Raw genomic sequence first — 27423 nt, 5'->3', positions numbered from 1 at the left:
TGGGTTTTATATTGGTCACGCAAATGTTGTAATAGGGTTTCCAGTTGGTCATAGTTGGCCCTATCATATCTAGCCAGCAGTGCTTGTGTGTTGGCTATGGGCAAGTGACTGGCTGCCTGCGCAGCTATCCTTTTGCCAGAAGCGTCTATTAATTTGGATTCTTTATCAGGGGCTGGCGCATCCCCAGAGGTTTGTGAGTTGGCGCGCTTTATAGCGTTGGAAACTACTAGAGAATCCAAGGGCAGCTGTCCCTTAATGTAAGCAGGGTCTTCAGGGGCAGGTCTATATTTCTTATCGATTCTGGGGTTAAGAATCCTGGCACGTACGGAATCTTTGATAACTTCAGGGGTATGCTTAATGATTCCATTGATCATTGGCAATATTTGCACTTTCTTTTGGGACTGTTCGAAAGTATCCAAAAGGAAGTCCTCTTCTGCTGTGTCTGAGTGCATTGTGACGCCGTGATAAACGGCATGTCTATTAAGCAGTTGTCCAAAACCAATATTATCAGCGGGGGGTGATGGTTTTGAGGGGTATGGCTGGGGGCTTGGGAGGTCTGGTAGATCTGTTGGGACAGGGTACTCCCAATCATCTTGTGGTGGGTCGTCTCGATCTATGAACGGGTCATTTGGATCACCCCCCACCCCTTGGTTATCATCCTCATCATCTGGAGGTGGTGTATGTGGTGGAGAAGTTACAGGCAGAGGTGGTGTAACAGATTTAGGGAGAGGAGGTGGGTTAGAAGGAAGTACCGGAGAAGAAGGAGGCATAGGTGATGTAGCAGAGTCCTTCTTTTTCACAGGCACTGGAGTGGCAGGTGCTGTGTCTAACTTCCTCTTCTTACATGGCACAGCTGCGACAGGTCCCGTTTCAGGATTAATATAAATCTTTTTCTGCCAGGATCGACAGGATCCGGGTGAAAAAGTTCCTTTTCCTCTGGAACCGACTTTGGTGCCGTTTTTTTCGGTTCCGAGCGTGGTTGGCGTGGAGTTATATGGTCTTTGGCCTTAGGAGGCGTGGTAGAGTACTTAGGCTTGTCTTTTGGTTCCGAGGGTCTTGGTTTCGGAGCCGAAGCAGGATCTTTAGGCTTGGAAGCGTTCGAAGCCGGCTTATCCACAGACCTCGAGATTTCCGGGGCCGATTTGTCTTTGGAGGTGGAAGGCGTCGGAACCGACTTCGGAGCAGAGTGTTCCTTTGGCTTCGGTGTTGAAGGCGCTGGCGGGACGATTACGTGAGGTTTGGTCGGTCCCGAGCTACCGAAAGACTTGTATTTTTTCCTTCGGAGCCGGGCCTGGGGGCGGGGCTTCTGAAGTGTGTTTTCGGTCGCGACTGGGGCCAGCAGGCGAAGTCTTGACCAGTGCCTTCGGTTTTGGTGGTGGGGTTCGGGTAGGGGCAGTAGTACTCACTCGTTGACCAGAAGTGATGGTGTCGTCTGAGTCTTCTGCCTCTGACACGATTTTGAGAGCTTCGGAATCTTCTTCTGGGACATCCAGGGCCTTCGTCGAAGATGTCCTCTGGTTCCAGAGCTGATCTCTGCGCCATGATGTGACGTCGAGCCCTTCGATCTCGAAAAGTCTTCTTCGATCGAAAGGATGCGCAGGCTGGACAGCTGGACTCGTGTTCAGGAGAGAGGCACAGGTTGCAGACCCTGTGATGATCACTGTGTGGGAATGTTGCTTCACACTGGGGGCATTTTTTGAATGGCGTCCTTTCCATGAGCCGTAGGCCTTACAGCGTGGATAGGCCCAGCGGCCCGCGTCTGCGACCGGAATAGAGTCGATGAAAGGCGCGTCGAAGATCAAGATGTTCGAAGTCAATCCAAAGAGTTTGTGGAAATTTTGCGCGTCGAAAAAGTTTGAAAATGAAGATTTCGAACCGGAGCACAAAAGTTGCATCCGAACCCAATGGCGGAAAAAAACAATCTAAGGATGGAGTCGATGCCCATGCGCACTATCGTCCAATGGAGTCACCTATCTCGTGACTACAAAGACTTCTTCCAAGACACCAACGTGCAAGCATCCGAGCCCAACACCAGATGGCGATCTAATGCAAGTGTGTGATCTGCAGCTCATATGCCTCAAACACAGGATTATCTGATACAAAATCAACAGATGGTTAAACTGTTCTCCAGCAATAGATCAAGTAGTGATGATGTGATGAATAAAAGTTATTCAGGAGTCTTGAGAGTTGCCTTAGGAGCCAACACTGGGTGGAAGACAACATTGGGATATAGATCAAGCCCTGATGAAGTCCCACAGGGACGAAACGCGATGGCTGAGCCGAATGGATCGAGTCTGTCAAATTGCCATTTTTTGAATAAAATTGGAATCAAAATATCTCGCAAGACTCCTAAATAACTTTTATTCATCACATCATGACTACTTGATCTATTGCTGGAGAACAGTTTAACCATCTGTTGAATTTGTAACAGATAATCCTGTATAGAATTGAACACTTCGTTTCATTTGTTATTTCTTGACCTTTATCATAGCATTTCATATGAAACAGAGCAGGCCTATAGCCATGATCATTGGCTTGCTACCATAACCAACTGCTAAGTCGAGCATAAGCTTTCCCACAAGACAAAAAGCACAATACAAACGGTCTTTTTAGTTGAAGCACACAAAGTCGGCCCAATCAAATCCTGTACTCAGGAGGGCCAACATGTGGCTGGAGCCCAAGACCATCTCTCAGTAGTACTCAAGGCTCTTTTGTTGTTGATCACATAAGGTCTTGCAGCAGCTGCACTGCCAGCCAAATCTAAAAATCTATGTAGATTAGTGTAGGCATCCCATACTGCTCTCAAATACAACACACTATACTTTGAGATCTAACGTTGATGATGGCCTGTCAGGGCATCTGTGCTGCTGCCAGAGAAAAACAAACAAATATTAACTAGTTATCCAAGACATTTTAATAGCATTATAATGTCATGTGTGCTCTTTCAAGTTCAGGCAGCCATACTGACGGTTGCTCAGGCAGCTGGATAAATAAGCAAAATAATCTCAGCTGTGTGGAGGGGAAAGCACTTTAGATGGAAGTCCACAACTTCTGCCCAATCAAAACATATACTCCTAGCTGCTTACATGTGGGCGTAACCAAAGCCCATCTCTGTGGTACTCTTGAAAGCTCTTTTTAATGTCCAGCACATTAGGTCTGGCAACAGCTGTGCTGTCAAACCAGACCTCATTACAACATCTCAAGGATCCTGAGCTATCAGCACAAAGATGTGCACCTCATTAATGATTCATACAGCAAAATTCCACATTTCCAGAAGAGGGTGCTAATGACAAATTAAAGATAAAAAGTAAAGTTAAAAAAAAAAAAGAAATGCAAATAAAGTCATGTCTTACAGATTTACATAATTATCTCAAGCCATCATGGTTCTAGTGCAAAGTGTTCCTTTACAGAAACATAGGGGCTAGCTTGTGTTGAGACAATTGCAAGGCAAAAATACCTTGGATGGCTTCTTGTAGTTATCGCATTCCCTAGATGGCAAAAATATACTTAATCTTCACCTCTTGTTTGATTACTCTTATCAGTGTATACCAATTTATTTGTTCATTTGGGACCCTCCTGACTCGTTTGCTAATTTAGAGGTTTGAAGCCAGCTTGGGAGTTGGTGTTATAACACAAAGAGGTCATTGCCATCAGACCAGAAAGTCTTTACATCATCAAGACTTCAAAGTCCTTATCCTCCTCTGACTAAGGATTGTGGCCATTTCCATTGCAAAAAGCATCATTACCGTAAAGAACTCAACCACTGAACTGTAACATGCACTGCCCAGCCAAACCAGGACTCCTCAAGTGCCGAGCCAGGAAAGTATCGCCAGGCTTTGCATAGTGAAAAAACAGACTATGAATCCATCACAGACTTGTTACTTCTGTTGGTCAAGGATGTCTGCAGGATGTAGTGGATATCTACAAGACAAAGAGATCTAGAGTAATTTGGCATTAAATCTTCTATATTTAACTGAAATAGTGACTGGATAAACCTTAGCCTAACGGCTAGAGCAGTCGACCTCGAAGCTGGGGAACCGGGATCGAGTCTCGGCAGAGACGCTCAACATCCTGGGATTCTGGACAAATCACTTAATCTCCTCATGCCCACCAAAAATGAAGGTGTCCTTGTGTAACGCAACTGGTGCTCATGTAAAGCGCTCTGATACCTTTGGGTTGAGTTTGCGCTATATATAAAAGCCACCCTCAAAAAAAAAAAAAAAAATTATTATTTTAAAGTGAAAATGTTTATGTCTGAAAACTAAACATTTAAATAATGAGTACCTCAAAAAAATATGTATTACATATATATACACACACACACACACACACACACAGATCAACTGAAAATAAAGCGTTATAAACGTAGTTTTGGTTCTGGCTCAAAGGCGACAAATCACTGAAATTTGTTGGTTATGGTCTCCAACGTACACAACACACACCTTTACTTGCACCAACCAGCATGCTGTTCTCTTAGATGCTGTTTCATTTGTTTCTGGACTGTATGCAAATCGCTGTTTTCAGCATGGTGGTGGTCAGCACAATTTATGGCGTGTGTTGCATTCATTGGCAATCCTAAAGGTGAATTTCAGTGGTTTGTCACATTGTGTCTCAGTTTTAACTGTTTTTTTCCCCAAGTATTTAAGTTCCACCCAGCTGTGAGTGGTTAACCCTGCACCTCAGTCTTCAGCTGTGCATAGCAGTAGCTTGGTGCATAGCCTGCCCTTTGGCCAGTCCCTCCACCCAAACCAAACAGTAAGCCAGTCCCCGCAGCCTTCAACCGTATGCAGTGGGAGTTGGGCAGTGGGATGGTTGCAGCCATCCGCTGCGCCCTACCCACTGCCATTAGCTTATAGCAGCTGGCCTATCCGTGAGGTGCACGGCTGAGTCAGAAGCGAATGAAGGCAAGCAATTGGCAGTCGATTCCAGCACCTAAAATTACCCCTTGTTTGACTCTTCCTACTGTAACAGCAATTCTTGAATGCAAAGTTGCTGGACCTTCTGTTTTATATATCCTTAGCCCAGAGTGGCCTTGCAGTGACAACTGTTAACGGGTTATCTTTCAGCCTTACTATGTTTGCTAGATCGGTGATCTCTTTTTTAAAATCACCAGTAGTGATGAATTTCTTAAAAGGACTGAGCCCCATGTTCCAGCCAACACCTTTGGTGATGCTGCAATGTAACCTTAATTTAGTTCTCACCTACCTGATGTGTGCTCCCTTTGAATTGATGCAATCTGCTGACCATAAAATACAGTGTTTCTCATCACCACAAGATCTGCCAGGCATGTGAGCCAACTCGAGGCCTTGTACGTTGAACAACCATATGCGGACCTTTTCCTTGTCAAGCTGGTATTCCGGACAAAGGCGACTTTCCAGCCAAAGGAAGTCACGCCCTCTCGCATATGGAAGCCCATCACCGCGCCAGCTTTTTACACTTCCACTTACCCATCTAAGGAGGAGGAACAGCTCTACCGTATTGACCCTAACAGAGCTCTCACTTATTACATGGATCAGATCAGAGGCCAACTGGGCGATCAGCTCTTTGTGGGCTTCCTTGGAGCAAAAAAGGGGAACATTAGAAAAGAACCATCTCTCAGTGGACTGTTTCATGTATTTAGCTCTGCTATGGTCTAGACAAAATACAGCCTCCTGAAGGCTTGCATACTCATTCCACAAGAGCAAAGGCTGCCACCACTGCGCTGGTGCCAGTTCTGAACACCTGCAAGACTAATGTGGGCGACCCTCCACACATTCACAAAGCACTACTGCTTGGTCAGCCTGGTCTGGCGGGCCAGGCACTTCACCCAATGTGTCCTGCATTATTTTCATGTCGAGTCATTCCCCAGACCAACAACTGGGGACATACTGCTTTGGTATCTACTCACCAGGTGATGGATCTGTGGTTAAAATTCTCTATCATAAGAACACGTTATGTACCTTTGATAACGCGTTTTCTGGTAGAGACTATGTACTGCAGATTCTTCACTGACCCACCCTTGATGTTCTGTGGAATTGACGCTACAGTCCTCTAATAAGATTCCAACCTAGAGTTCTGCACACATGCACAGTTTGATTTCTATGGGCTCCACATCAGAAGGTGCGAACAGAGATCAGAGAGAAACTGCCATCTGCGTGCAGAGGGGCGCAGATGATGGCGCTCCCTTAATTACTTACCTTTATGGACTAATCCACTGCCTTTGATTCAGTGAACAGAACTAAACTTTGGTTAATGTTGCTGGATCAAGGCGTAGACCCCCCCCCCCCTTTAGTAAACTTTCTGTATTGTCTACACCCAGACCTCTCAGCTCGAGTTTGTTTAAACTCTCATGAAGAACTCTCTTCTGATTTTCTATTAAAGAGTGGAGTGAGGCAGGGGTGTATAATGGCACCCTTATGATTTATTTTATATATTAATGGTCTATTAAAGCTCATTCATTTTCCCTCCCATCTAGACATACCTAGAATCGCAGGCTCCCCAATTCCTGCCTTACTTTATTTTGACGACAAAGTGTTGCTAGCCCTTGCTCCAAACGCACCGAGACATCAGGTGGATTGTCTTGCCTCTTTTTTTGCATAACTTAAACTTAAAAACTAATTATATTAAGTCACACATCATGTCTTGTGGCCCGGGCAAACTAAGGTTAAACAAAATTAGTATCAATGGGCACGATTTGACGAATGTTGATAACTTTTGTTATCTAGAGTTAACCTTTAGTTCATCAGGGTCGTGGAATCCCCATCTTGCTCAGGCTAGCGCAAAACTAAACAAAATCGCCGGCACAGTTTGCAATCTTATTAGCCCAAATATTCTGGGGACTGCGTTTCCTGCCCTCCACGGAAAGGTATATAGTTGCCAGTGCATTAGCGCAGCCACCTATGGTGCCGGAATTTGGGATTTTACTAAATGATCTTTACAGGTTGAGGAAAACCGTTTTTTGTGACAGTTGCGGAGCTTACCGCCGTCCACCTCTAATCTCATTACCAACTTCAAGTTGAACCAGGGCTTTATAGAAGACAAGATTCAGCTGGCGCCACTTTTTTTTATGTGTCAGTATCTGGGTGAACCCAGCAACTAAGCTTTGTAAAGACATATTGATTGCCTGACTTTGGATAAGGCCTATTTCATACCGTGGCTGAGTTACACACGGAACACTTTTGGATCCCCCGGTATATCCTATTGGTTTACTGATCCTAGTTGTATCCCTAAAAATGTCAAGAAGAGGTGAATATATTATTTAAAGACTATTGTGCAAACAGACTGAAAAACGAGTTATCGAAACCCTCGGTGTTGCATTATTGTAGTCTTTTACATAAAGACTTGTCAAGATGGGAGTGGTCACATCTCTTTTGCTTCAGAGCAGGGTCAATTCATTGGTCCTTAGTCTTCCAAAAATGTTTAGACCCAGAGGGAAATATAGTTTGCACTTGTCCTTGTGACAATAACTCTGCACAATCACTATTGCACGTTTTTTTTCTGCAATTTGCACAGCCTAGCACGAAAGCACATTTTAATACCTTTGTTACAGAGGCTAGGTTTCCAACGCTGTAGACCAGCTCTCCTTTGTTTACAATCTCTGAATTTTCCTGAAGTTGTTTTCAATGTCTGTGCCTTTTTGAAAGGAGCCATTATGGCTAGAAAAAACATGTTGAGTTAATCTGCTAGAATTATGGTTTAATATACGAAGCTTGGCTCACATGTTTTTGCTTAGTTTTGGGAGATAGTAGGAGCGCATAGCAGACCTGATAAGAGGTTTTTGTTCACTCTACTTCCCCATCATTCCTTTTAAATCTTAGTCATTCTCTGTATGAGTGTAATGGTGTTTTAAAATTTGATTACGACTTGCACTGGATGAATTTTAAAGCTGTTTATGTACATACATTTTTTTTACCCGTTTCTAATGCAAGATCATTTTTTAATTTTGTGCGATTACGGCTATGTGCAATATTTCTATGTACTTGTATGGTCTATTTCCAACCAGAAGCAATAAAGTTAGATTGACTGATTAACTGATTGATGTGGAGGGTGTGTCACTGTGGATGGATACATAATACAGTGGTACTGAATACATTTTGTAGAATAGTGACTTTGGCAAGTTCTTTTGCTATTCTTATTTTCTCAAATTTTAAAGGGTGTACTTAATACTGAGATTTAGCAGTAAGTGGCGGTCTTTTTTTTCTTATTTGGCCATACAGAAATATCCTGCTAACCAATTTATCTTACAACACGTTGAAAGGCTCAGCTCAGATAATTCATTAAATAAAACTCATTCGTGATTACCAGGGCAGTGTTTATATTTCAGTAAATGGTTAGGACTTTGTCCTTGGTCCGGTAGCCAGTGTTAGTTTTAGAGGTACATTTACAGGAAACGAGAAGGCAGCTGGAAAACACATTTAAAAAGCGATGCTTTAGTGAGGATGACAGAAACCGGGGAGGAACCTGCTGGTCGTGTGCGGGAAGAGCTAGGCGACGCATGCGCTGTGCCGGATCCAGCAAAATTTAATTATATTTTAAACATTCATTGCTCCACAAGTTATTATTGAAAATGCAGCAGAGAGCTTGACCCAGCATCGTCTTTGCCATGAACTTATTATAGCTGATAGAAGACTTGAAAACGTGTTTACAGTAATCTGTGCACCATCGGCTCTAACGGTCCACAACTGCATGAAAGAAAACAATAACCCCGCCTGCTCCACAATCCCACATTTAGGGAGCCCTACCGAAGAGCCGAGAGTGAAAGTCCCTTAGAGGTCATACCTCGTTGCAATACACTTAAGAATAGGAGATAAACACACGAAACAGAAAGGCCGCATAAAGAACAGAGGTCAGTGAGAAAGTGCAGCTCTGAAGCAAGCAAGTCTCGGACAGTGTGCTCCTACAAGAAAGCTGGGTTTTCACAATCACTATTAAGTCGCTGCAAATAGTGCGGGTGTGTGAGGGCAACTAAGAGGCAAGACTGGGCCCTCCCCTTCGGGACTGGATCCTTGACACCGGGGATACACCTCTGCCTCTCTTCTTTTCACTTTCCTCTTGCTTCCTAATCTACCCCCTAACCTTTCTATCTCTCCGTTGAGCAGATTCGGAGCTCTGCACACCAACAGGCTTCTTGCCATCTTAGAAGTATCCCACAACAGACATTTCTGAGACTCTTTTGCCATACACTAAGAGACAATGTCATAAATGAGGACAGGCTCCACTGTGAGTCTCCCCAGAAAGAAAACCAGACAACCTTGGCAGTCATTATTCGCTGTTTTGACTCGCTGAGAGCATTTTGATGAGATGTTTGAGGCTAGAGCAGGTCTGCTGAAATGTTGTCCCTCTTAGAGCTTCTGGTGCCAAAACAAAAGGCTCAAGAAGGACCCCATAATATGAGTTTCAACTTTGTGAGTATATTGGTGGCTACTTCTCTGCTGAAGGGTAAAGACTAAGTCAGAATGTCAAACTCTTGACCGATAAGAGCCACTAAGCCTACCCAATACCCGCTCCATTCCGGAGAGCCTGAAACCATAAGTAGGACAAGGTCAAACTCAACCATGGATGCTTTGTAATTTCTTGGCATTTTTAGACTTTAAAACTCTGGTGTCCTTTGCTTTATTACGTTGTTCTCTTTTATTAAATTGGTTGCAGAACGTTATTGGCTTCTTTATGGCCTTTAATATTGGCGTAGCTGTTTACAAAACTTTAATCAGACCCTTCAAGATATCACAATTTTTTTTAAAAAGCACAACGTCACTTTTGCAAAAAGCCTACACTCCTAGAATAGTACCTAAGACACAACGTTCACACCTTTTCTTGCTCCAAATAAAAGGAGGTATCAGGCAGGAGCTGTGTTAATTATTTCATCTCCAACCTGCATGTGAAGACAGCAGGGCAGGAGAAACAGGCTGAGTCCCAGCGACAGGCCCATTTCCACTCTTAGTAGAGGGTCCCACTGCACCCCAGGGTAGCACCCTGCGAAAGACCGAGGATAACATGAAGTCAGCAGCATAGCATGGAATGGATTAAAAGGCTGAGTGAGGCCCTTAACAGGGTGGACAAGGATGGTGGACAAGAAGCCCAGGGGTCATGTTACTAAATCAAAAGGCAGTCCTTTAGCAAGACTTCAGATATCATTGCAATGTGTACTACAACTGTTAACAGCAGTTTTGGGGAAACTGTTGTGACTGAAAGAGGCTGAAAGGAGCCTTCGCTTGAAGGGGTGGGGAGAGCATTTAACTGTCGCTGGGAACAAATGCCGCTTGCTTGAGACATACATTGACAAGTGAATGTGCACTTATACACATGGCTGCACCATAGCAAAACATAGCTTAATGAGTGAGGAGACTAGGGAAAATGTCAGCCATACTCATAACTAATGTACTTTAAGATACCCGAGACAAAACTGGAAGAAACGCGTAGGATTCCAACTCTTTTTTTCATGCCATGTCAAGAAAACTAACCGCAAACCCCCCTCATTGCTAGGGCAGAGGGCTAGGTAGACTCATTTTCTGAGTCGTCAGGAAACAAGTCTTGAAGCTCTTCCACTACCTGCCAGTCCTTGTGTCCCTGCGACGCTACATCGATTCTCACTGAATCTCTAATGCAGACATGGTCAAACACTACCAAGTGTAATTACCAATTACCTCCCTCCCTGCCACCCAATAGTTGTAATGTACTTACCAAGAGGACTCAGATTATCAGTGTCCAAAGACACCAGGGAAACGATCAGCACAGGGAGATTTATCTTTGAGATTGTTGCCGCCGATGCACAACAAAGTTGGTCAAAACCTGCTATCACAGGTTGTTCTCTCTCTTTTCTTCCATAGATTACTCAGCCAGCTTTTTTCAAGTTTGCACCATCGAAGAGGTTTGAGAAAGAAGCTAATTCTCGGTAAAGAAGAACTAGAATTGAGCAAAAACCAAAGGAAATGATGGACGGAGTGTTGAACATTGCAAGCACTCACCCCCAGTCAACTGATCTGGGTTTAATCCATCACCATTCTTTAGCCCACTCTGCCACCCCAGTTCAGACATGGCCATATGCAAATCAGTCTGACCCTGTGCCTCATGGGAACAGTCCAGGCCGAACTGCCAAACCATGCCTTCCCTGGACCGGAAACAAGCTTCCTAGGACCGGTTTCTGGCATTTCAGCCGTCTTCAGCCAGGCTTGCTTGAATCCAGTGGCAAAGTGAGCAAGGGACTCACGTCTGAGCATACCCTGCCAACTTATGGCGAACAAAGCAAAAACCAAAGGAAATGATGGACGGAGTGTTGAACATTGCAAGCACTCACCCCCAGTCAGAACTAGAATTGAGCCATCCACATTTGGTCTGCTCCTTCACGTCAGCAAGTACCTCCACCATTGTTAACCCTATTGCTACCCCTGCCACACCGACACTCACTGCAACAAATGTTAGTATTTTTTTTGTGATGGGCAATGGTGAAACCGTAACAAAAAATAAAAAGAAGATCTGCAGGGAGAGCAGAGGCTCTGACGGGTGAAAGGCTATTTTCAGCAACAGCGCCCCTCCCCCCTCACTATTTCCAGCATCATATACATCTCACAATGCATGTTCTTAAGTGCCTGGGCCGATGCACCTTGCAATTCCCACCACCCTCCAATGTATCAGAGATCAAAAGTGAACTTGCCTTGTAAAGATGTGAAATGAGCACCACTTGATGTTAACCTAGTGGAGTTAAATGACGACACAAGCGTAATCGCATCCATACTAATATATTTTGTGTAAAGGTTTGTGTGGAGGTTCACAGTGAGCTTAAGATAGCAATCACGAGTATGGGAGAAACCACAGAGGATCCAATAACCAAGACTATCACAGGATTCAGACCAAATGATAAATCTACTATGAGGGGAATTCGGAAAAACACTAAAACCCCTCAAACACTATAAGGGAACCCTTCAATAGGCAACTTAAGCCCGAATTGACCTTGACCTTGGAAGAGAGGTCCATGAGCACAAGCCCCAAGGAAGTGTTGGGGTAGGGGCTGAAAAAACGCTTGGGGAACGGACCTTACAAGGGACACTCATATTGTTTGTGCTCACCAATGTGCTGTCAAGCAAACATGACGTTGCACCTTTTACAATTAACTTTAGCTCTGCATTTTCTGCCAGTCTTGAATGATTTTATATAAAAACATGAGCCCATAGCTATGGTGACTTTGCATCCAGGATGATTTTGCACCCAAGAGTCCCTATCCTCCTGCTGATGCCAAACCAAGGGTGAGTTTGCACCCCCAACATGATTGCTGCTCCTAAAAGGTGTATATACTCTTTTAGGAGTTGATGCATCAAGGGTAACTTTGCACCTCAATTTCATTTTTAAATCTAAATGTGATAGTATCTCATAGTGATTTTGCACTACTAAATGTAATTGTGCACAAAAATATGATTTGTGCTCCTGAACGTTGTTGCACTTGTGCGATTACATTAAGGGTGATTTTGAACACAAAAATAGGATGACTAACACAATACATCACTATGGCCACTCTCTCCAGTCCTAAACTTTTCAAGTACAAATCATTTTTTTCAGGTGTGTTATTCTAATTTGTTCAATTGAAACAAAGCAAGATTTCAAAACTTAGAATGAATTACTTAATCATGACAAAACTTCAGAACTGGAGACTTGGAAAGAGGTGGTCACCGTACCCAAAAGTACCATCAAACATCATCACACAGAGCCCCGAGTGCCACTTGGACATTTTAATCAGAAGCAAATATCATAGTTTAAGAAAGGACTCCTTGACAACCGACCAACTGTTTTTTTAATCTCTTGGACTGATACACACCGCTTTTTCTTACTGAAATCCCTTCCAGACAAAAAGTACTATCCCAGGTTAACATAACAAGAAATATGAAAACGAGAATTTGCATCATTCAGGATGAAAATGGAAACGTCATAATCCAATTCTCAGATATTAATTGCCATATCTTCTCCACATAATTTGAAGCTCCAAGAAGCTGCTACCATGGCTAGAGACGTTAATACTACAATGCTCATCACCACACTACTACAACACTACTAGTTAAACCTCCTCCCCTCTTGTCAGTTTTCGATGATCAGCTACAAATCCCCCCTTCAAGGAATGAAGCCAGACAACATAATGCCAGAATGAATCAAGGGACATCTTGGCCATAACCTAGAATAAGGATACTCATTCAGCTTATAGGCTAAAATACCATGAAGGACTAAACCCACTGCCCTCCCAGAAGGCACCATCACCCCTTGATACTGACTGCCTCAGTCAACAAATCTTTTGGTCCCGCCCCCAAAACATAAAAACAAAAGCATAAAAGGACTTGCTGCCCATAGGCATAATGCATGTTTGAGATTACTCACGTCATACTTCTGTACAACCACTTCATAACTCGAATCTGTTTTCCACACCCTAAAATTAGTTGCTTGGAAACAGACTGAATCTGGATCACTACCTACACGAAATTATACAAAGTGCAAACTACACTTTTCCCGGTTCTGTCCTCCCTGCCATCCTCCGTTGAAACACCCACCCCCCCGAGGAGCTCGAAATGTACATCAAGACCAATACTCGGAAGTGTTCTTCTACACACATTACCGTAATTCAACATACTTTAATACTTTGTGACAACAAATCATCCCACTACCATAAGCTCCAGGGCGAGACATTTAAACAAAAATAGCTCTACTCAGGCAACCTCAAAAGAATCACTTCCTCTCAACCAGCGAACCCCTCTCCCTCTTATAACATGAAAGCTGCTTCCTGGACGGTAGGTCTACAGTCTCCAATGTAACTTTTTTATTCGCTCCTATCCCAGACTGTGACCTTGGCTCCACTGCATTCATGGATATCTGTCTCTGCTTAGCCTACAAACTATTATCTTACTACGAAGATACAGCATTGTCTCTTTGATAGAAAACAAAAAATAACTAAACACCCGCGAACTACAGGCATAGACAAAGCCGGCTGATCTGGGTTTAATGCACAATCATATGCACGCAGAAATGTGCTGATTGTGAGATACTACACTGGGCAACCTCTTTCTAAGCTTTTAAGGTCTGTCATTTTCACACCCTCAAGTTTGAGTTGCAGCTTCTTTTTTTATTCCTTATGCGTGTGTTGCAGCCTCGAAATCTTGGAAAATAAAAATAGCACAAACACGGGGAGAAACTGAATGTGCCAGGCTGCACAAACACACAGCAACACATGAATTAAGGGCGCCCGTGTTATCTCATTAACACCACACCTAGCGGGTTTGCAGATGTTTCTTTTTCTCTTCAAAGACTTTGGTATTTAACTTCTTTGAAACTACATCCTATCCCATCCAATTCAATTTCACCTTCAAATAACCTTAAACATTAGATGCATCAAGTGTCTACCACCACCCTCACAAACTTTTCAACACCACACCCGCCCTCCCCCGCGTTTGTCCACCTAGGCGCCCCTCAGCATCTCACCAGGTAGACGGGGCTGCCCAGCAGCGCCCCCAGCACCCCGGAGGCCGCCCCGGCGCCGGTGCTGCGCAGAGGTCCCTTGGTGTGCCCGGCGCTCTCCAGCGCCCCGTAGGCCCCCAGTCGCACGCCGTTCATGAAGAACTGGTAGAGCAGCGCGGGTGCCAGGCCGCGCTGCAGCGCCGCGGGGCCCTCGGCGCGCACGATGGCCCCCACCGCCTGGAAGGCGTTGCGGTAGTGCGGCCGGTAGGTGCCCGGCGCGCGCAGCTCGCCCTGCAGCTGCATCCGCGTCTTCACCACTTCCAGCGGGTTGGAGAACAGACAGGCGCCGCTCGCGGCCATCCCGCTCAAGAGGAAATCCATCCAATCGTAGGCAGGGGGGGATGCCCCAGGGGGCCAATGATAGGCGAGCGGGAGACACTTAGCAGGGTGGTACGCGGAGCCCAACTGTCGGACACCGCCGACGGGCCAATGGGAGACGAGCGCGAGACCACTAGCAAGGTGGCACGCGGAGCCGGCGCATGCCTAAGCGCTCGCGGCGGAGCGCAACTGTCGGACAGCGGGTCGCGGCAGGTTCCTATCTTCCGACCAGACAACAGCGAAGCCGCCCGGACAGGAGAAAGCTAACTTGTCAAGCAAGTGTAAAGATGATATGGAAACAGGGCGAGCCGGCATCCTTCACCTGAAGGAAACAGTAGAGCATCAATGACGCACCAGAAACGATGAACCAATCGGAAGAAGATGTGTGCCGGCCCTCAAGCCAATCAGCGCGTGACTTCAGCACCATCCCACGCCACGCCTCTCCCTTTGCCCTAAAGTGTCATCTGTGGGCATTGTGCTCCCAGGGAGGCATTAGGAACCGGTTAGCACCACCCCAGTCGCCTGATTCATTCCACCGGACGTGTCTGTTGCAAGCACCCTGACTTCTAGAAATGCCAGTAGGACTTTCCCACTATAGAAGCAGGTCATGACATCCCAGCAGGAAGCGCCTCTTGCATAACTGTCCATTGTTATATTTGTTGCACAAGCCACGTCTCCAACGTTAGGTTGCAGTGTGTAATTTTTAGTGAATCTATATTCTGTAAATGTGTAACCATCACTCTGCGCAACTCTAGTAAGTTATATGTCTTGTCACCTCTACCATGTACCTGGAATGTCTGCTCTAATGTAGTTCGCTCTATTGTAAAGCGTCCTGACACCTCTGGGTAAAGTACACGCTATATAAAATCGCATAAATTGACTCCATGCCTGGCTATAAAACCAGAGAAAGAATGATCAGGGAAGTTGGTGGAAACACCTCCATCAAAGTGTCAAGTGCTTTGCAGGACATTTTGAAGTTTGGAGTAAATTCTTGCCATACAGGTGCAATACAACTAGGGTGGTCTGCTTTCTCGGAGAAAAACACCACCATCTGGTCACGCGTTTACATCCTGCAAAGGACCAAACAAGCTGTGGAACACATTTGATAGTGTTTCCTTCTCACATTTTCTATTTAAAGTATGTATTGATAAGGGGAGTAAATACCAGCGTTAGGTGATTTTCCTAATTGGTGTACCGGCCAGGACATTAATAAAAATGCTGGTCATCCCAGCATAAAACCGGACAGGTGACAACCCCTAATGCAACCATAAGCAGTAGATCAATTGAATTCCAGAAGACGAAGTTCAAGGGGACATTTTTAGCAAATGATGAAGACGTCCCAAAAAAATAGCATACCTTGCAGTCTTCGTTTTCTGCTTTATGTGACAGAGTTTAGTTTCTGTTGGAAACACGGCATTATTGGGTTGTCTTAATCAGATAGAAAATAATATTTACTTACAGTGCTTAGTTTGAGCCAATTGGGGCCACAACACTTATCTTTTGGAACTAGCGCTTATTTGATGTCGGAGCAAAACCAAAGGAAATGATGGACGGAGTGTTAAACATTGCAAGCACTCACCCCCAGTCAACTGATCTGCGTTTAATCCATCACCGTTCTTTAGCCCACTCTACCACCCCTGTTCAGACATGGCCATATGCAAATCAGTCTGACCCTGTGCCTCATGGGAACAGTCCAGCCCGAACTGCCAAGCCATGTCTTCCCTGGACCGGAAAAAAGCTTCCTAGGACCGTTTTCTGGCATTTCAGCCGTCTTCAGCCAGGCTTGCTTGAATCCAGTGGCAAAGTGAGCAAGGGACTCACGTCCGAGCATACCCTGCCAACTTATGGCGAACAAAGCAAAAACCAAATGGAAATGATGGACGGAGTGTTGAACATTGCAAGCACTCACCCCCAGTCAACTGATCTGGGTTTAATCCATCACCGTTCTTTAGCCCACTCTGCCACCCCAGTTCAGACATGGCCATATGCAAATCTTTCTGACCCTGTGCCTCATGGGAACAGTCCAGCCCGAACTGCCAAGCCATGTCTTCCCTGGACCGTAAACAAGCTTCCTAGAACCGGTTTCTGGCATTTCAGCCGTCTTCAGCCAGGCTTGCTTGAATCCAGTGGCTTATTTGATGTCATCCGACATTTCCAGAGAGAAATAGATGGAAATTACACAAAAGGTAAAGAAGGAGGAAGAAAAAAACGAAAAAAATGTCTCAAAGGGAGGAAGCAGTAACCTGAGAGAGTGAGATAAAGGGGCAGGGAGTGTCCTGAAGTGGGTTAGAGCGACAAGAGGTGGATTGGAAACTGCGCAGCCATGGTATCCTATGTGTATGTTTGGCTTCTGAATTTTTCCTTTTCATAAAATTGTCGAAATACAATTCATTTAATTGTGTTGTTTTCTTGGACTGTATCTATCTTTGAAAGGGAGGTGTGTGTGAGCTAGTGACTGAAGTGCTGAGAGTGAACAATGTAGTAGAATGACGGTGGGTGATGTGGAGTGCAACTGGAAGGCAGACACGATTAGAGGGACGATGGAGCCCTGGCAGGACCTACCTGCCATTGCTGTAACCTATGAGCATAACATGAAATAAAGAACTTACCTCCAGACTCTTGTAGGCATGCCCTGCCCTCCAACTATAACACAGAAAGTTTGTCTGTTTGAGTGAACCTGGTGTGAGAGAAGGATTTCTTTGGGGAGTGTTGGACACCTGGTGCTGTCATTCAGGTGACAAAGAGCCTGGAGGTCAGAAATAGGCAGGCATTTGGATACTAGGTCTATCCAGGCCATAACAGAGGTTCCCTAGCAGGGGGGCTCCTCCGTAGGGGCATTTGGGGCAGAGCCTCACCCATCATGTAGGAGATTGGCAAGCGGGTCTGCTGCAGTCCAGACACAGCAGTAAGTATGGAGCAAACTAGTGTTCAGATACACAATGGAATTGCAAGAGTGGGCAAATTCAAATTTGCACCACTCACACATGCCCAATGTGTATTTATTAGGCACCAGTGAAGACAGGGAGGCACTAGCAAAAGCTGCAAAGTTTCCTTTGCTCAGGGCTCGCATTTGGGCTCGCCTTGAGCCATGGTGTGTTCTAATCTGAGGCTTCTAGAACCCTCCTCCTTTTCTCATTGGCTGACCTTTAAGTCGGCCAGCTAATGAGAGAAGGAGGTTGGAGCTAAGCAAGAGAGCGTAAAGCAGGTGCCAGGGCCTACTGTCTGTGTTACCTGCTTCTGGGCCCAGGTGCAGGGGCCGCCTGGTCTGTCCCTCTCCAGGACTGGAGCCCTGCCCTGTGATCTCTCGGCCTTTTGTCTACACATGCAAGCTTTGCAGTGCCTCCTAATGTTTCAAGAGATAGAGGGCTGCCAAGTAAGAGGAATGGCTCAGACGCACACAGACCGTTCTGGAGCTGTGGTTCAGGTGGAAGGCCTCCGAGCCATCACCTTGCATGTAAAGTGCTCACACATTTTACAAGAAAGGTGTGATTTCGATTCAGTGTATGTGAACATTCAATTTCTGAAAGTTGCTTTGACAGAAGTTTGAAAGCTGCTGTTTCTTTAAAATGCTTTATACAATTTGTGTGAAAGGTATTTCTTGTAAGGTATTTTAGATATAGTTTTCAGGGGCTGTCTGTGAGGTGCTATGTAAATTCCGAGGTAATGGTGGTATGTCTGCTCATTGAAGCAGTGGATGTGCAGAGGGCTGTTGGGAACATTTGTGTAAAAGCCAATATATTGATGAAGTGTGACAATGGGTGCTGTCTGTGAAAGACTCTATGGACCTAACAGTTCTTTTGACAGTTTTCTTTAAAGACATTCAATGTGCAAAGGGCTTTAGATTCATTTTATGTTATGTACACAAGCAAATTACCTGGGACTATGTCTCTGGCTGGTTAAGACCCTGCTCCAAGGCACCCACCGCGCGCGCTCACTCTCTCTCTCTCTCGCTCTCTTGCCTCAGTTGTCTCTTCATTGCCCTCTGTCTTTAACACTACATCTCTTTTGTGACATTGTCCCACCACCTTCTTCCACTCCGCTCCCTGCCTCTCATTGTGCCTGTATATTTACTGCATTTGCTTTTGTTGTTCTCACTCTTTTTCTGCAATTGTGCCTGTGTATTTTACTACTTTTCTCTCACTGTTCTTACTGCCTCTTCTCAAATTGTGCCTGTTTTACTACTTTTTCTCTAGTTATTCTGTCAGTCTTTTATCTCCTGTTTTGCCTGTGTTATTGCCTTGTTCTTACTACTTTTTTCTGTTTGTGTCCATGTTTTCACTGCTTTTTCACTGTTCTCACCCATTTTCTCCATTTGTGCCTGTGTTGTTTTTGCCTTTTTCTCTTGTTGTGACCTTTTAATCTTGCTGCTTTTTCTGTAACTGTGCCTGTGGTGTTACTGCCTTTTTTCTTGTTTGCCTGCTCTCTCCTGCCTCTATTCCCTTTCCTCCCTTTTCTGCGCACGCCTTCTCTCCGGTGTTCCTTACCTGTTTGTCGCTGCTCGCCCTTTTCCGCCTCCCACGTCCCTCACTGCCCTGACCTCTACCCTTAGGTTCAGCATCCCTCCATGGGGACCTATTTAATGACAGCCAGAGCGTGAATGCACAGAGCGAATGCGTGCAGCAGGCGAGCCGCTGGTGCGCCAAAAGCATGTCCAAGACAAGCCCATCTGTGCCTGTCCATGTATGGACCGTGCCCAGCATCAGGAACCCTGGTCCTACCCACTACACCACTACCCGACTGCATTCCTCCACTCTTTCAACCTTAGCCGCAGCTCGACGTGCTGCTGCCACGCCACACCATGCAACGTGGAAGGAGCCTTCACTTGAACCTCCTTATTGCTTCACCTACATCATGTCAGCCACCGCTCCAACACCCACTACGACCACACCAAAAGGCCCCAACACCCCACATGCTCAAGCACACATGATCCAACACCAACACAAGCCCTGCTGCTGCTCATTATCGTGCTTGCTGCCCAACACCTGCTCACTCAGCAAACATGCTACAGACATCTGGGACCTACTGGACACCACTGCCTCCACAGACCTTTTCCTCACCGAAACATGGTTGACCACAGCATCAACATCAGACATCACCACAGTCTTCCCTGTCTGATAGAAGATCGTGAAGCAAGACCGCGAAAGCAAATCAGGAGGTCTTGCCTCCCACATCGCTCCTAAAGCATGGAATGACTGTGCACTCCACACCAGAGCCTCCTCATCTCTTTTTTTGAATTGTGCAAGCAGCTGAAGACCTGGCTTTTCAAATGAGTCCCACAAGACTGGCCTCACACACCCACAAAGTGCTAGAATACCCTCACAGGTGATAGCGTACTATAAAAATACACACAATATGGCATAACACATACGTCTTTACAGTGCATTGTACAATTTGTGTGCCAGATGCTGTGTCTATAAAGTTGCCGTACTTTCATGGAAGTATAAGGTTATAGAGAGCAGAACAGAAATAGCCAACCCAATCATTTGAGTGTTATAAAGTAGAATCAAACCACTCCCATGACTAGTCATCAATCACAAACTGATCACAGTCTGATCTAGGATATGCTGGCAATTTTGCAGAAATTATGGTAAAAATACACGATCTGCCACAGTTATTTCAAAGCTTTCTTTGGGAGGTTGAATCCCCAAATACACTATGCTGAACAAAGCCTGCCTGGCGCAACATGAAATTATTGGAATATTTATTTGTGCCTCTTCAGAACCTCTTGTTTTTAGACAATTTATAAAGAAAGTGTGCTTAGAAATGCACAGTTTGGCCCTGTCTTCTCTAACGTTTGCGGGTAACTCATTTAAACTTGGTTACAAAAAGTAAGGCTCACTAGCATGCTTGAAGCTTTTAGGGCCAGGTATTTTCGCCTTACCACTTTCAAAATTCACCAGCCCCCACTGCATCATAGCTTGCTCTTGGGTGAGTGGAAATTGTGGAAAATGACTGCCAGGCTCTGTGATGGAGTGTTCTAAAGGAAGAAATGAGGGCCTAGTGATCGAAAAGCCCCCTAACTCTTCCGTGCCAGACTGGCCTTCTGGTCACGTAGCCCTGTGCCACATCCCGCATACACGGATCAACTGAACTACACAAAAACATCAAGAGAGATGTGTGGGAATGCCATAGAAACAAGGAGTGGTTCTGCTGCATTGCACCCTTGATAGCACAGGTCTGACGTTTTTGCTCTGCTGCTGAAAATGAAATTGCCTGCTTCCAGCTCCAAGTCACCAGCCTTGGAAGCAGCTGCTCCAGCCCAAAGGAGTTTGATTCAGCTGCCTGACCTTGTTTTTATATGTATATGAAGCCTCGATTCCTATGGGGATATTTATTGACCACTTTAAATTATTTAAGGTTTAATTGCATTGCAATTGCATTGATATAGCGCTTAGTAACTCGGATGGAGCCGCCTTAAAGACAAAACACCCTGACAGGCCTCTCGGTCCTTGTAAACTCCGATTGATGCCCTTGTCACTCTGCTCGGCAGGTCATTTTCCTCCTTTTTCACCCTCCGGTCCTCTTGCGCAAAGCGTGCAGGGCCCAGCGTCTGACGTAACCGCGGGTCAGCGCCGCCAGCCCTGAACAGGGTCGGGTCGGCTGAGCACGTGCCACCGCCGCGGAATGAGCGCGTGGTCGGAAGGTAATTATAGACATTGTTCAGCTTCCTGCAGGTCACGCGACTTGCACCAGACAAGACACTTCCAGTAAATCGTGTCAAGGGAAACTGCTATGTGGCACAATGGAGAGAGCCTTCAACCTTAATGCATAATACCGTCCTTCAGAGCGGTACTGGGGACTTCCTCTTTCATGTGATGGCTAGGAAGAGACCTTTCAGAATCTCTCAGCTGTTTCGTGATGTCCATGGACATGTTACGTGTTTTAATCCCGCTGTTTGTAATTTTGAATAGTACACGCGCCTGTGCCTTGGCTCTGATAATATAATAATACATTAAATACTATCAATCAATCAATCAATCAAATCATCTGTAAAGCGCACTACTTACCCGTGAGGGTTTCAAGGCGCTGAGGGGGGGGGGAAAGTGGGTGGGTGGGGGTGCTGTTGCTACTGGTCGAAGAGCCAGGTCTTGAGTCGTCTTCTGAAGGTCAGCAGGTCTTCGGTTTGTCGCGTGGTTGAGGGGGAGGGTGTTCCAGGTCTTGGCGGCGCGGTGGGAGAAGGACCTGCCTCCGGATGTGGTTCTGCCTATGCGCGTGACCGTTGCCAGGGCGTGGTCAGCGGAGCGGAGTTTCCTGTTGGGTACGTAGAAGGAGAGTCGACTGTTGAGATAGGCTGGGCCGGTTTTGTGGAGTGCCTTGTGTGCGTGGACCAGGAGCTTGAAGGAGATTCTTCTGTCGACGGGGAGCTAGTGCAGGTTCCTCAGGTGGGGGGTGATGTGGTCGCGGCGCGGGACGCTGAGGATTAGGCTTGCAGATGCGTTCTGGATTCTTTGCAGTCCGTTGATGAGCTTGGACGAGGCTCCGGCGTAGAGGGCGTTTCCGTAGTCGAGTCTGCTGCTGACTAGGGCCTGGGTGACTGTTTTCCTCGTGTTTGTCGGGATCCATCTGTAGATCTTGCGGAGCATGCAGAGGGTGTTGAAGCAGGTGGAGGAGACTGCATTGACTTGTTTGGTCATGGTGAGTTTTGAGTCGAGGAGTACTCCCAGGTTGCGTGCGTGGTTGGTAGGGGCCGGGGTGTCCCCAGTGATGCGGGCCACCAGGAGTCGTCCCATGCTGAGGGGTTGGGCCCGAGGATGAGAATCTCTGTCTTGTCTGAGTTCAGCTTAAGACGGCATTCCTTCATCCAGTCGGCGACGGCCTTCATTCCCTGGTGGAGGTTGGATTTGGCGGTGAGAGGCTCCTTGGTGAGGGAGAGGATCAGCCGCGTGTCGTCGGCATAGGAGATTATGTTGAGGTCGTGCTGTCGGGCGATGCGTGCTAGTGGTGCCATGTAGACGTTGAACAGCGTCAGGCTGAGGGAGGATCCCTGTGGGACGCCGCAGATGATATCGGAGGCTTTGGATCGGAACGGGGGAGGCGGACTTTCTGAGTTCTGCCAGTGAGGAAGGAGGTGGTCCAGTCCAAGGCCTTGTCACGGATCCCTGCGTCGTGGAGGCGCGTGCGTAGTATGCGGTGGCAGACGGTGTCGAAGGCGGCGGAGACATCCAGGAGGATGAGGGCCGCCGTCTCGCCGTTGTCTAGCAGGATCCTGATGTCGTCTGTGGCGGCGATTAGGGCGGTCTCGGTGCTGTGGTTGCTGTGGAATCCTGATTGGGAGGGGTCCAGGATGTTGTTGTCTTCGAGGTGGCGGACGAGCTGGATGTTAACTATCTTCTTGATGACCTTTGCTGGGAACGGAAGCAGGGAGATGGGCTGGAAGTTCTTGAGGTCGCTCGGATCCGCCTTGGGTTTCTTCAGTAGGGCGTTGATCTCTGCGTGCTTCCAGTTCTCAGGGAAGGTAGCAGTCTCGAAGGAGAGGTTGATGATGTTGCGCAGGTGGGGTGCGATGGACCTGCCGGCTTTGTTGAAGATGTGGTGTGGGAGAGGGTCGGACGGGGATCCGGAGTGGATTGTGCCTATGGTCTTGATTGTGTCCTCGATGCTCACGTTGGCCCAGGTTGTCAAGGAGTCGTTGTTGGTGGGGTGCGGTGGGTCCGGCGTGTCGAGGCCTGTAGGGGTCGTCTGGGGGTTGAAGCTGTCATGGATGTTGGTGATCTTGCGGTGAAAGAAGGTGGTGAGGGAGTCGCACAGGGCTTGCGATGGCGGGATGTCTTTGGCGCTGGAACTGGGGTTGGAGAGTTCCTTCACGATGTTGAAGAGCTCCTTGCTGTTGTGTGCGTTGATGTGAAGGCGGTCTGAGAAGGAGGTCCTTTTGGCGTTCCTGATGAGGTGGTGGTGGTTGCGGATGGCGTCTTTGTGGGCAACGCGGCTGTCGGCGTCTTGTTGCTGTGCCATATGTTCTCCAATTTCCGGCAGGTGCGCTTTGAAGCGAGGAGTTCCGGGGAGTACCAGCTGGCTCTTTTGCTGGTGTCTCTGTTGGTGGGCTTTTTCAGCGGGGCTAAGGTGTTGGCGCAGTCATTCATCCAGCGTCCGAGGGTGAGTGCACCATCGTCGGGTTGGTGGGGTTGGTCGGTGGGTTGAGTGCGAGGCTTGTCTGTAGTTGTTCTTCAGTGACTTTGCCCCAGCAGCGGGGATTTGTATGGTGCGGTGGTGTGTGAGGGGTTTTCGGAAGGAGAAGTGGATGCAGTGGTGGTCTGTCCAGGTGATTTCGGAGGCGTGGCTGAAGGCGACGTGGGGGCTTGAGGAGAAGATGGCATCAAGCGTGTGACCGGCGATGTGGGTCGGTGTTGTGACAAGCTGTTTTAGTCCGAGGTTGGCGAGGTTGTCGATCAGGGTGGAGGAGTTGTTGTCGTTGTTGTTCTCCAGATGATAGTTCAGGTATCCGAGGAGGATGTAGTCGGTGGAGGTCAGTGCGTGCGTGCTGATGAGGTCGGCGATGGAGTCGCAGAATTGTGGCCGGGGTCCTGGCGGTCTGTAGACAAGGGTGCCTCTTAGGGTGGTCTTGGGGTCTGTGTGGATCTGGAAGTGCATGTGTTCGGCGGTCCTGAGTGTCGTTGGTGTTTGTTGAGACCCTGATGGTGTTTTTGTGGACAATGGCGATTCCTCCTTCCGGCTCCGTTGGTGCGGTCTCTGCGGGTGATCTTGTACCCGTCGGGGATGGCTATGGCGATGTCTGGAGAGGAGGCTTCGTTCATCCAGGTCTCGGTCAGGAAGGCGACGTCCGGGGATGCGGTGTCGAGTAGGTCCCAGAGCTCGACGGCATGTTTGCGTGCGGAGCGGGTGTTGATCAGGATGTATCTGAGCTGGTTGGGATCCGTCATTGCGGGTGTCTCGGCGCCTTTGAGGCAGGAGAAGCTGCAGTTCCGGCAGGCGAAGGGACTGTGGGTGCGCTTCGGGGCGGCCTTGCAGCAGGTGTGGGTTCTTCCGGGGTTGAGAGCGACGAGGGGTCGTAGCGGAGGCGGTCTTCCTAGCTGGTGCAGGGGGCAGGGGTTCTGGTGCTGGGCGCGGTCCAAGCGCAGACGGGCGCAGATGGGCTCGCCTTAGGCGTGCCTTCGGCGAGCCAGCGGCGCAGCCGCACAGCGGCCGCCATATATGGGAAGGTGGGGAGGGAGGAGCAGCTGGGAGGCGGGAGGCGTGTGTCAGGTGTAGCGAATGGGCGCAGAGGGGGCGGGGACGCAGGGGAAGCAGCGTTGGGCAACAGATAAGAGGTACAGGCATTGTGGGAATTTCATACCTCCCTCCCCCCCAGCTTCAGTAAAAAGCAAATTATTTGGGGTGGTGGCGGGGGGGGGGCGTAGTTTAAATAGCGCCAACTTGACCCAAAGGTATCAGAGCGCTTTACATGAGCACCAGTCGCGTTACAGATGGACACATTCATATATATATTTTTTTTATTATTAACAGGGACAGTGGCGGCTGGTGCATAGGGGCGAATGGGGCGTTGGCCCACTAGCCTCGTGACGAGGATCGGGGAGGAAGACAAGAAAGACACCACACGCAATGCAGCAGCCTCAAAAGAAGTGCTCACTGCCCCGTGTGTCGATCACAATAGACAATACAAATGAAATCCTGTCTGACTCTGACTCTGTTTTCTTTTCTTCAAGGGACGGACGACGACGAGGTCACAGCAGGTCAGAGACCTCCTGCGCATGTGCTGGCCGGGGCGAGGAATATTGATCGCCCTGGAATCACATGCGGAAAGAGTGATGTCATCATGAAGGGAGTGGCCAAAGAAAGCGGAAAATGTCTGGTTTCAAATGGGGCGCCTATGCTGCGCCCCAGGCGTCTTCAGCATCGCGCCACTGAAATCAATGGCAAGGGGCAGGGCAGTGGTTGGCCACAACCGGAGCACTCCCCTTGCTTTCGTGCTAGTCCCAGGCCTCCTGATTGGACAATGGGAGGCGGGAGCTTGTGCATTGCTCAGGACGGGCACCGGCCACAGTCACAGCACCGCACTGCAGAACACTCTCCCTCCAGCCTCTCACACACCACAGGCCCGGATGTGTTTCTTGAGCAGAGATCGATGTCACTTGGTAAGTGGATCGTGCAAAATAAACAGTGCAGTGGGTGGCGCTCATGAACATTCACGAACGATGCAGGTTGTGTTGAAAAATGATTAATCGATTCGGCAACTAGGAAAGCACAAGCAGAGTGATGCCAGGTAGGCACAAAATTAAATAATCCATGTTTCTGTAAAATATTGTCTCAATAAAACCTTTTTGTGCTATTTTCATTATGTTTTTATGAACAGGAAGGTGATAAAAATTGGTATTACGAACAACAGTTGTAACTTTCTTGGAATTATGGCTTTAAATGTAATCGCCGGTATCTGTTTGGGAGCTGTAACTTACCGCACATTATGCAACAAACGGGTCATAAATGAATTGCCAGCGCAGTCTCTCTCTACCTAATCACAGATTGCAGCATACAATCTCCCATGAAGGCCAATATTTCTCTCCCCCGCCCCCTCCTATTAAACTCCTGCCTCGCTGAGGGGCTGGCGGTGTTGATTGGATCATCATGCCATCCTCGAGCCTTGGGGAATGGCGATCCATAATTCAGCTGGAGTAAGTCTGCTTTCTTTATTTTCTGGGCTACCTATATAATAATCAATTGCAGAGTTGTCACTTAGCAAAAAGCGTGCTCGTTCCAGGCTTCCCTCCCTGCCTGGATTGGCTTCACATTGCAATCAGCGTGCTCCTCATGGGAATAGAAACTGTTTCTTGTTTTTTACGGAAGTCCGTGGCACATTAATAAAGAGACATTTTAATACTATCCTTTCCTGACAAGGCTGTAATAATATTCTTTCCGCTTAAAAAATGCTTACGAGGCGATGGGTTAAATTTGAGCCAAAGAGAATTATAAAATGTTGGGTTCCTCTTCAGGGAACCGTCATAACATTAATGTAGCGGTGCTGTCAACACTCGGAACAACAGTATTGATGTGGCATAACATTCACAGTTTCAATTATGTTTTAACAGACATGGCATGCCTGCATGGGGAAAATTACAGCCTCAATGCCAAGCATGCCCTCTTCTCTCATTAAATTATGATTTCCTGATTTTCATGAATTACTTCCTCTGCGCTATTACATTCTCACGCCAGCCAGGCTTTAATTAGAGTTTTGAGAGAAGGTGCGAATGTGAAAGATCGACTGTGGTGGTGACTGCAGAAGTCTTAGAGTAGCGCATGTGTACAGTACTTTCAGAAATTCCCGAATGTGGCTTGGGTGGTTTAATTTATAGATTTGTGCGCACGCGGAGTTGAGCTTTGGCTGCCGAAAGGAGGCATCAGGCATTGTTTCGGTTTGGCAGAAGTCAGTTGAACCCTCCCGAGCCCCCCTCCCACCACCGGGCACTCAACTCCGACCTCCACGCCCACCACCTTCAAATGTCACCAGCCGCCCCTGAACAGGGATAGCCGAGCTAATGCTCTGGCTTGGCTCTTGAAGCCCGTGCATGAACGGAGCCCTGAAAACGTTTGCCATGTAAATCAATCATGCAGCAAACATAATGTCAAATATGATAAAGTCTCTTCAAAATTAAAAAATATATATATTTCTTTAACATGTGGAATCTGTGG

General features: G+C 47.2%; 1 protein-coding gene across 2 annotated transcripts in view; it reads right to left on the bottom strand.

Annotated features, from left to right (window-relative positions):
- The window catches only part of SLC25A35 (solute carrier family 25 member 35), a 123617-nt gene extending 108552 nt beyond the window's left edge, over positions 1-15065 (bottom strand). For both annotated transcript variants that reach the window (XM_085637847.1, XM_085637848.1), the window contains exon 1: positions 14431-15065. In XM_085637847.1, coding sequence (XP_085493973.1) covers positions 14431-14787 — 357 coding nt within the window. In that variant the 5' untranslated portion in view covers positions 14788-15065. The remainder of the gene's footprint in view (positions 1-14430) is intronic.
- Between the last annotated feature and the right edge of the window lie 12358 nt (positions 15066-27423).

The sequence above is a fragment of the Triturus cristatus genome, chromosome 12, assembly GCF_964204655.1.
Source record: "Triturus cristatus chromosome 12, aTriCri1.1, whole genome shotgun sequence".
Lineage (NCBI taxonomy): Eukaryota > Metazoa > Chordata > Amphibia > Caudata > Salamandridae > Triturus > Triturus cristatus.
Note: the sequence above shows the minus strand (reverse complement) of the source record. Positions and strands in the feature narration are given on the sequence as shown.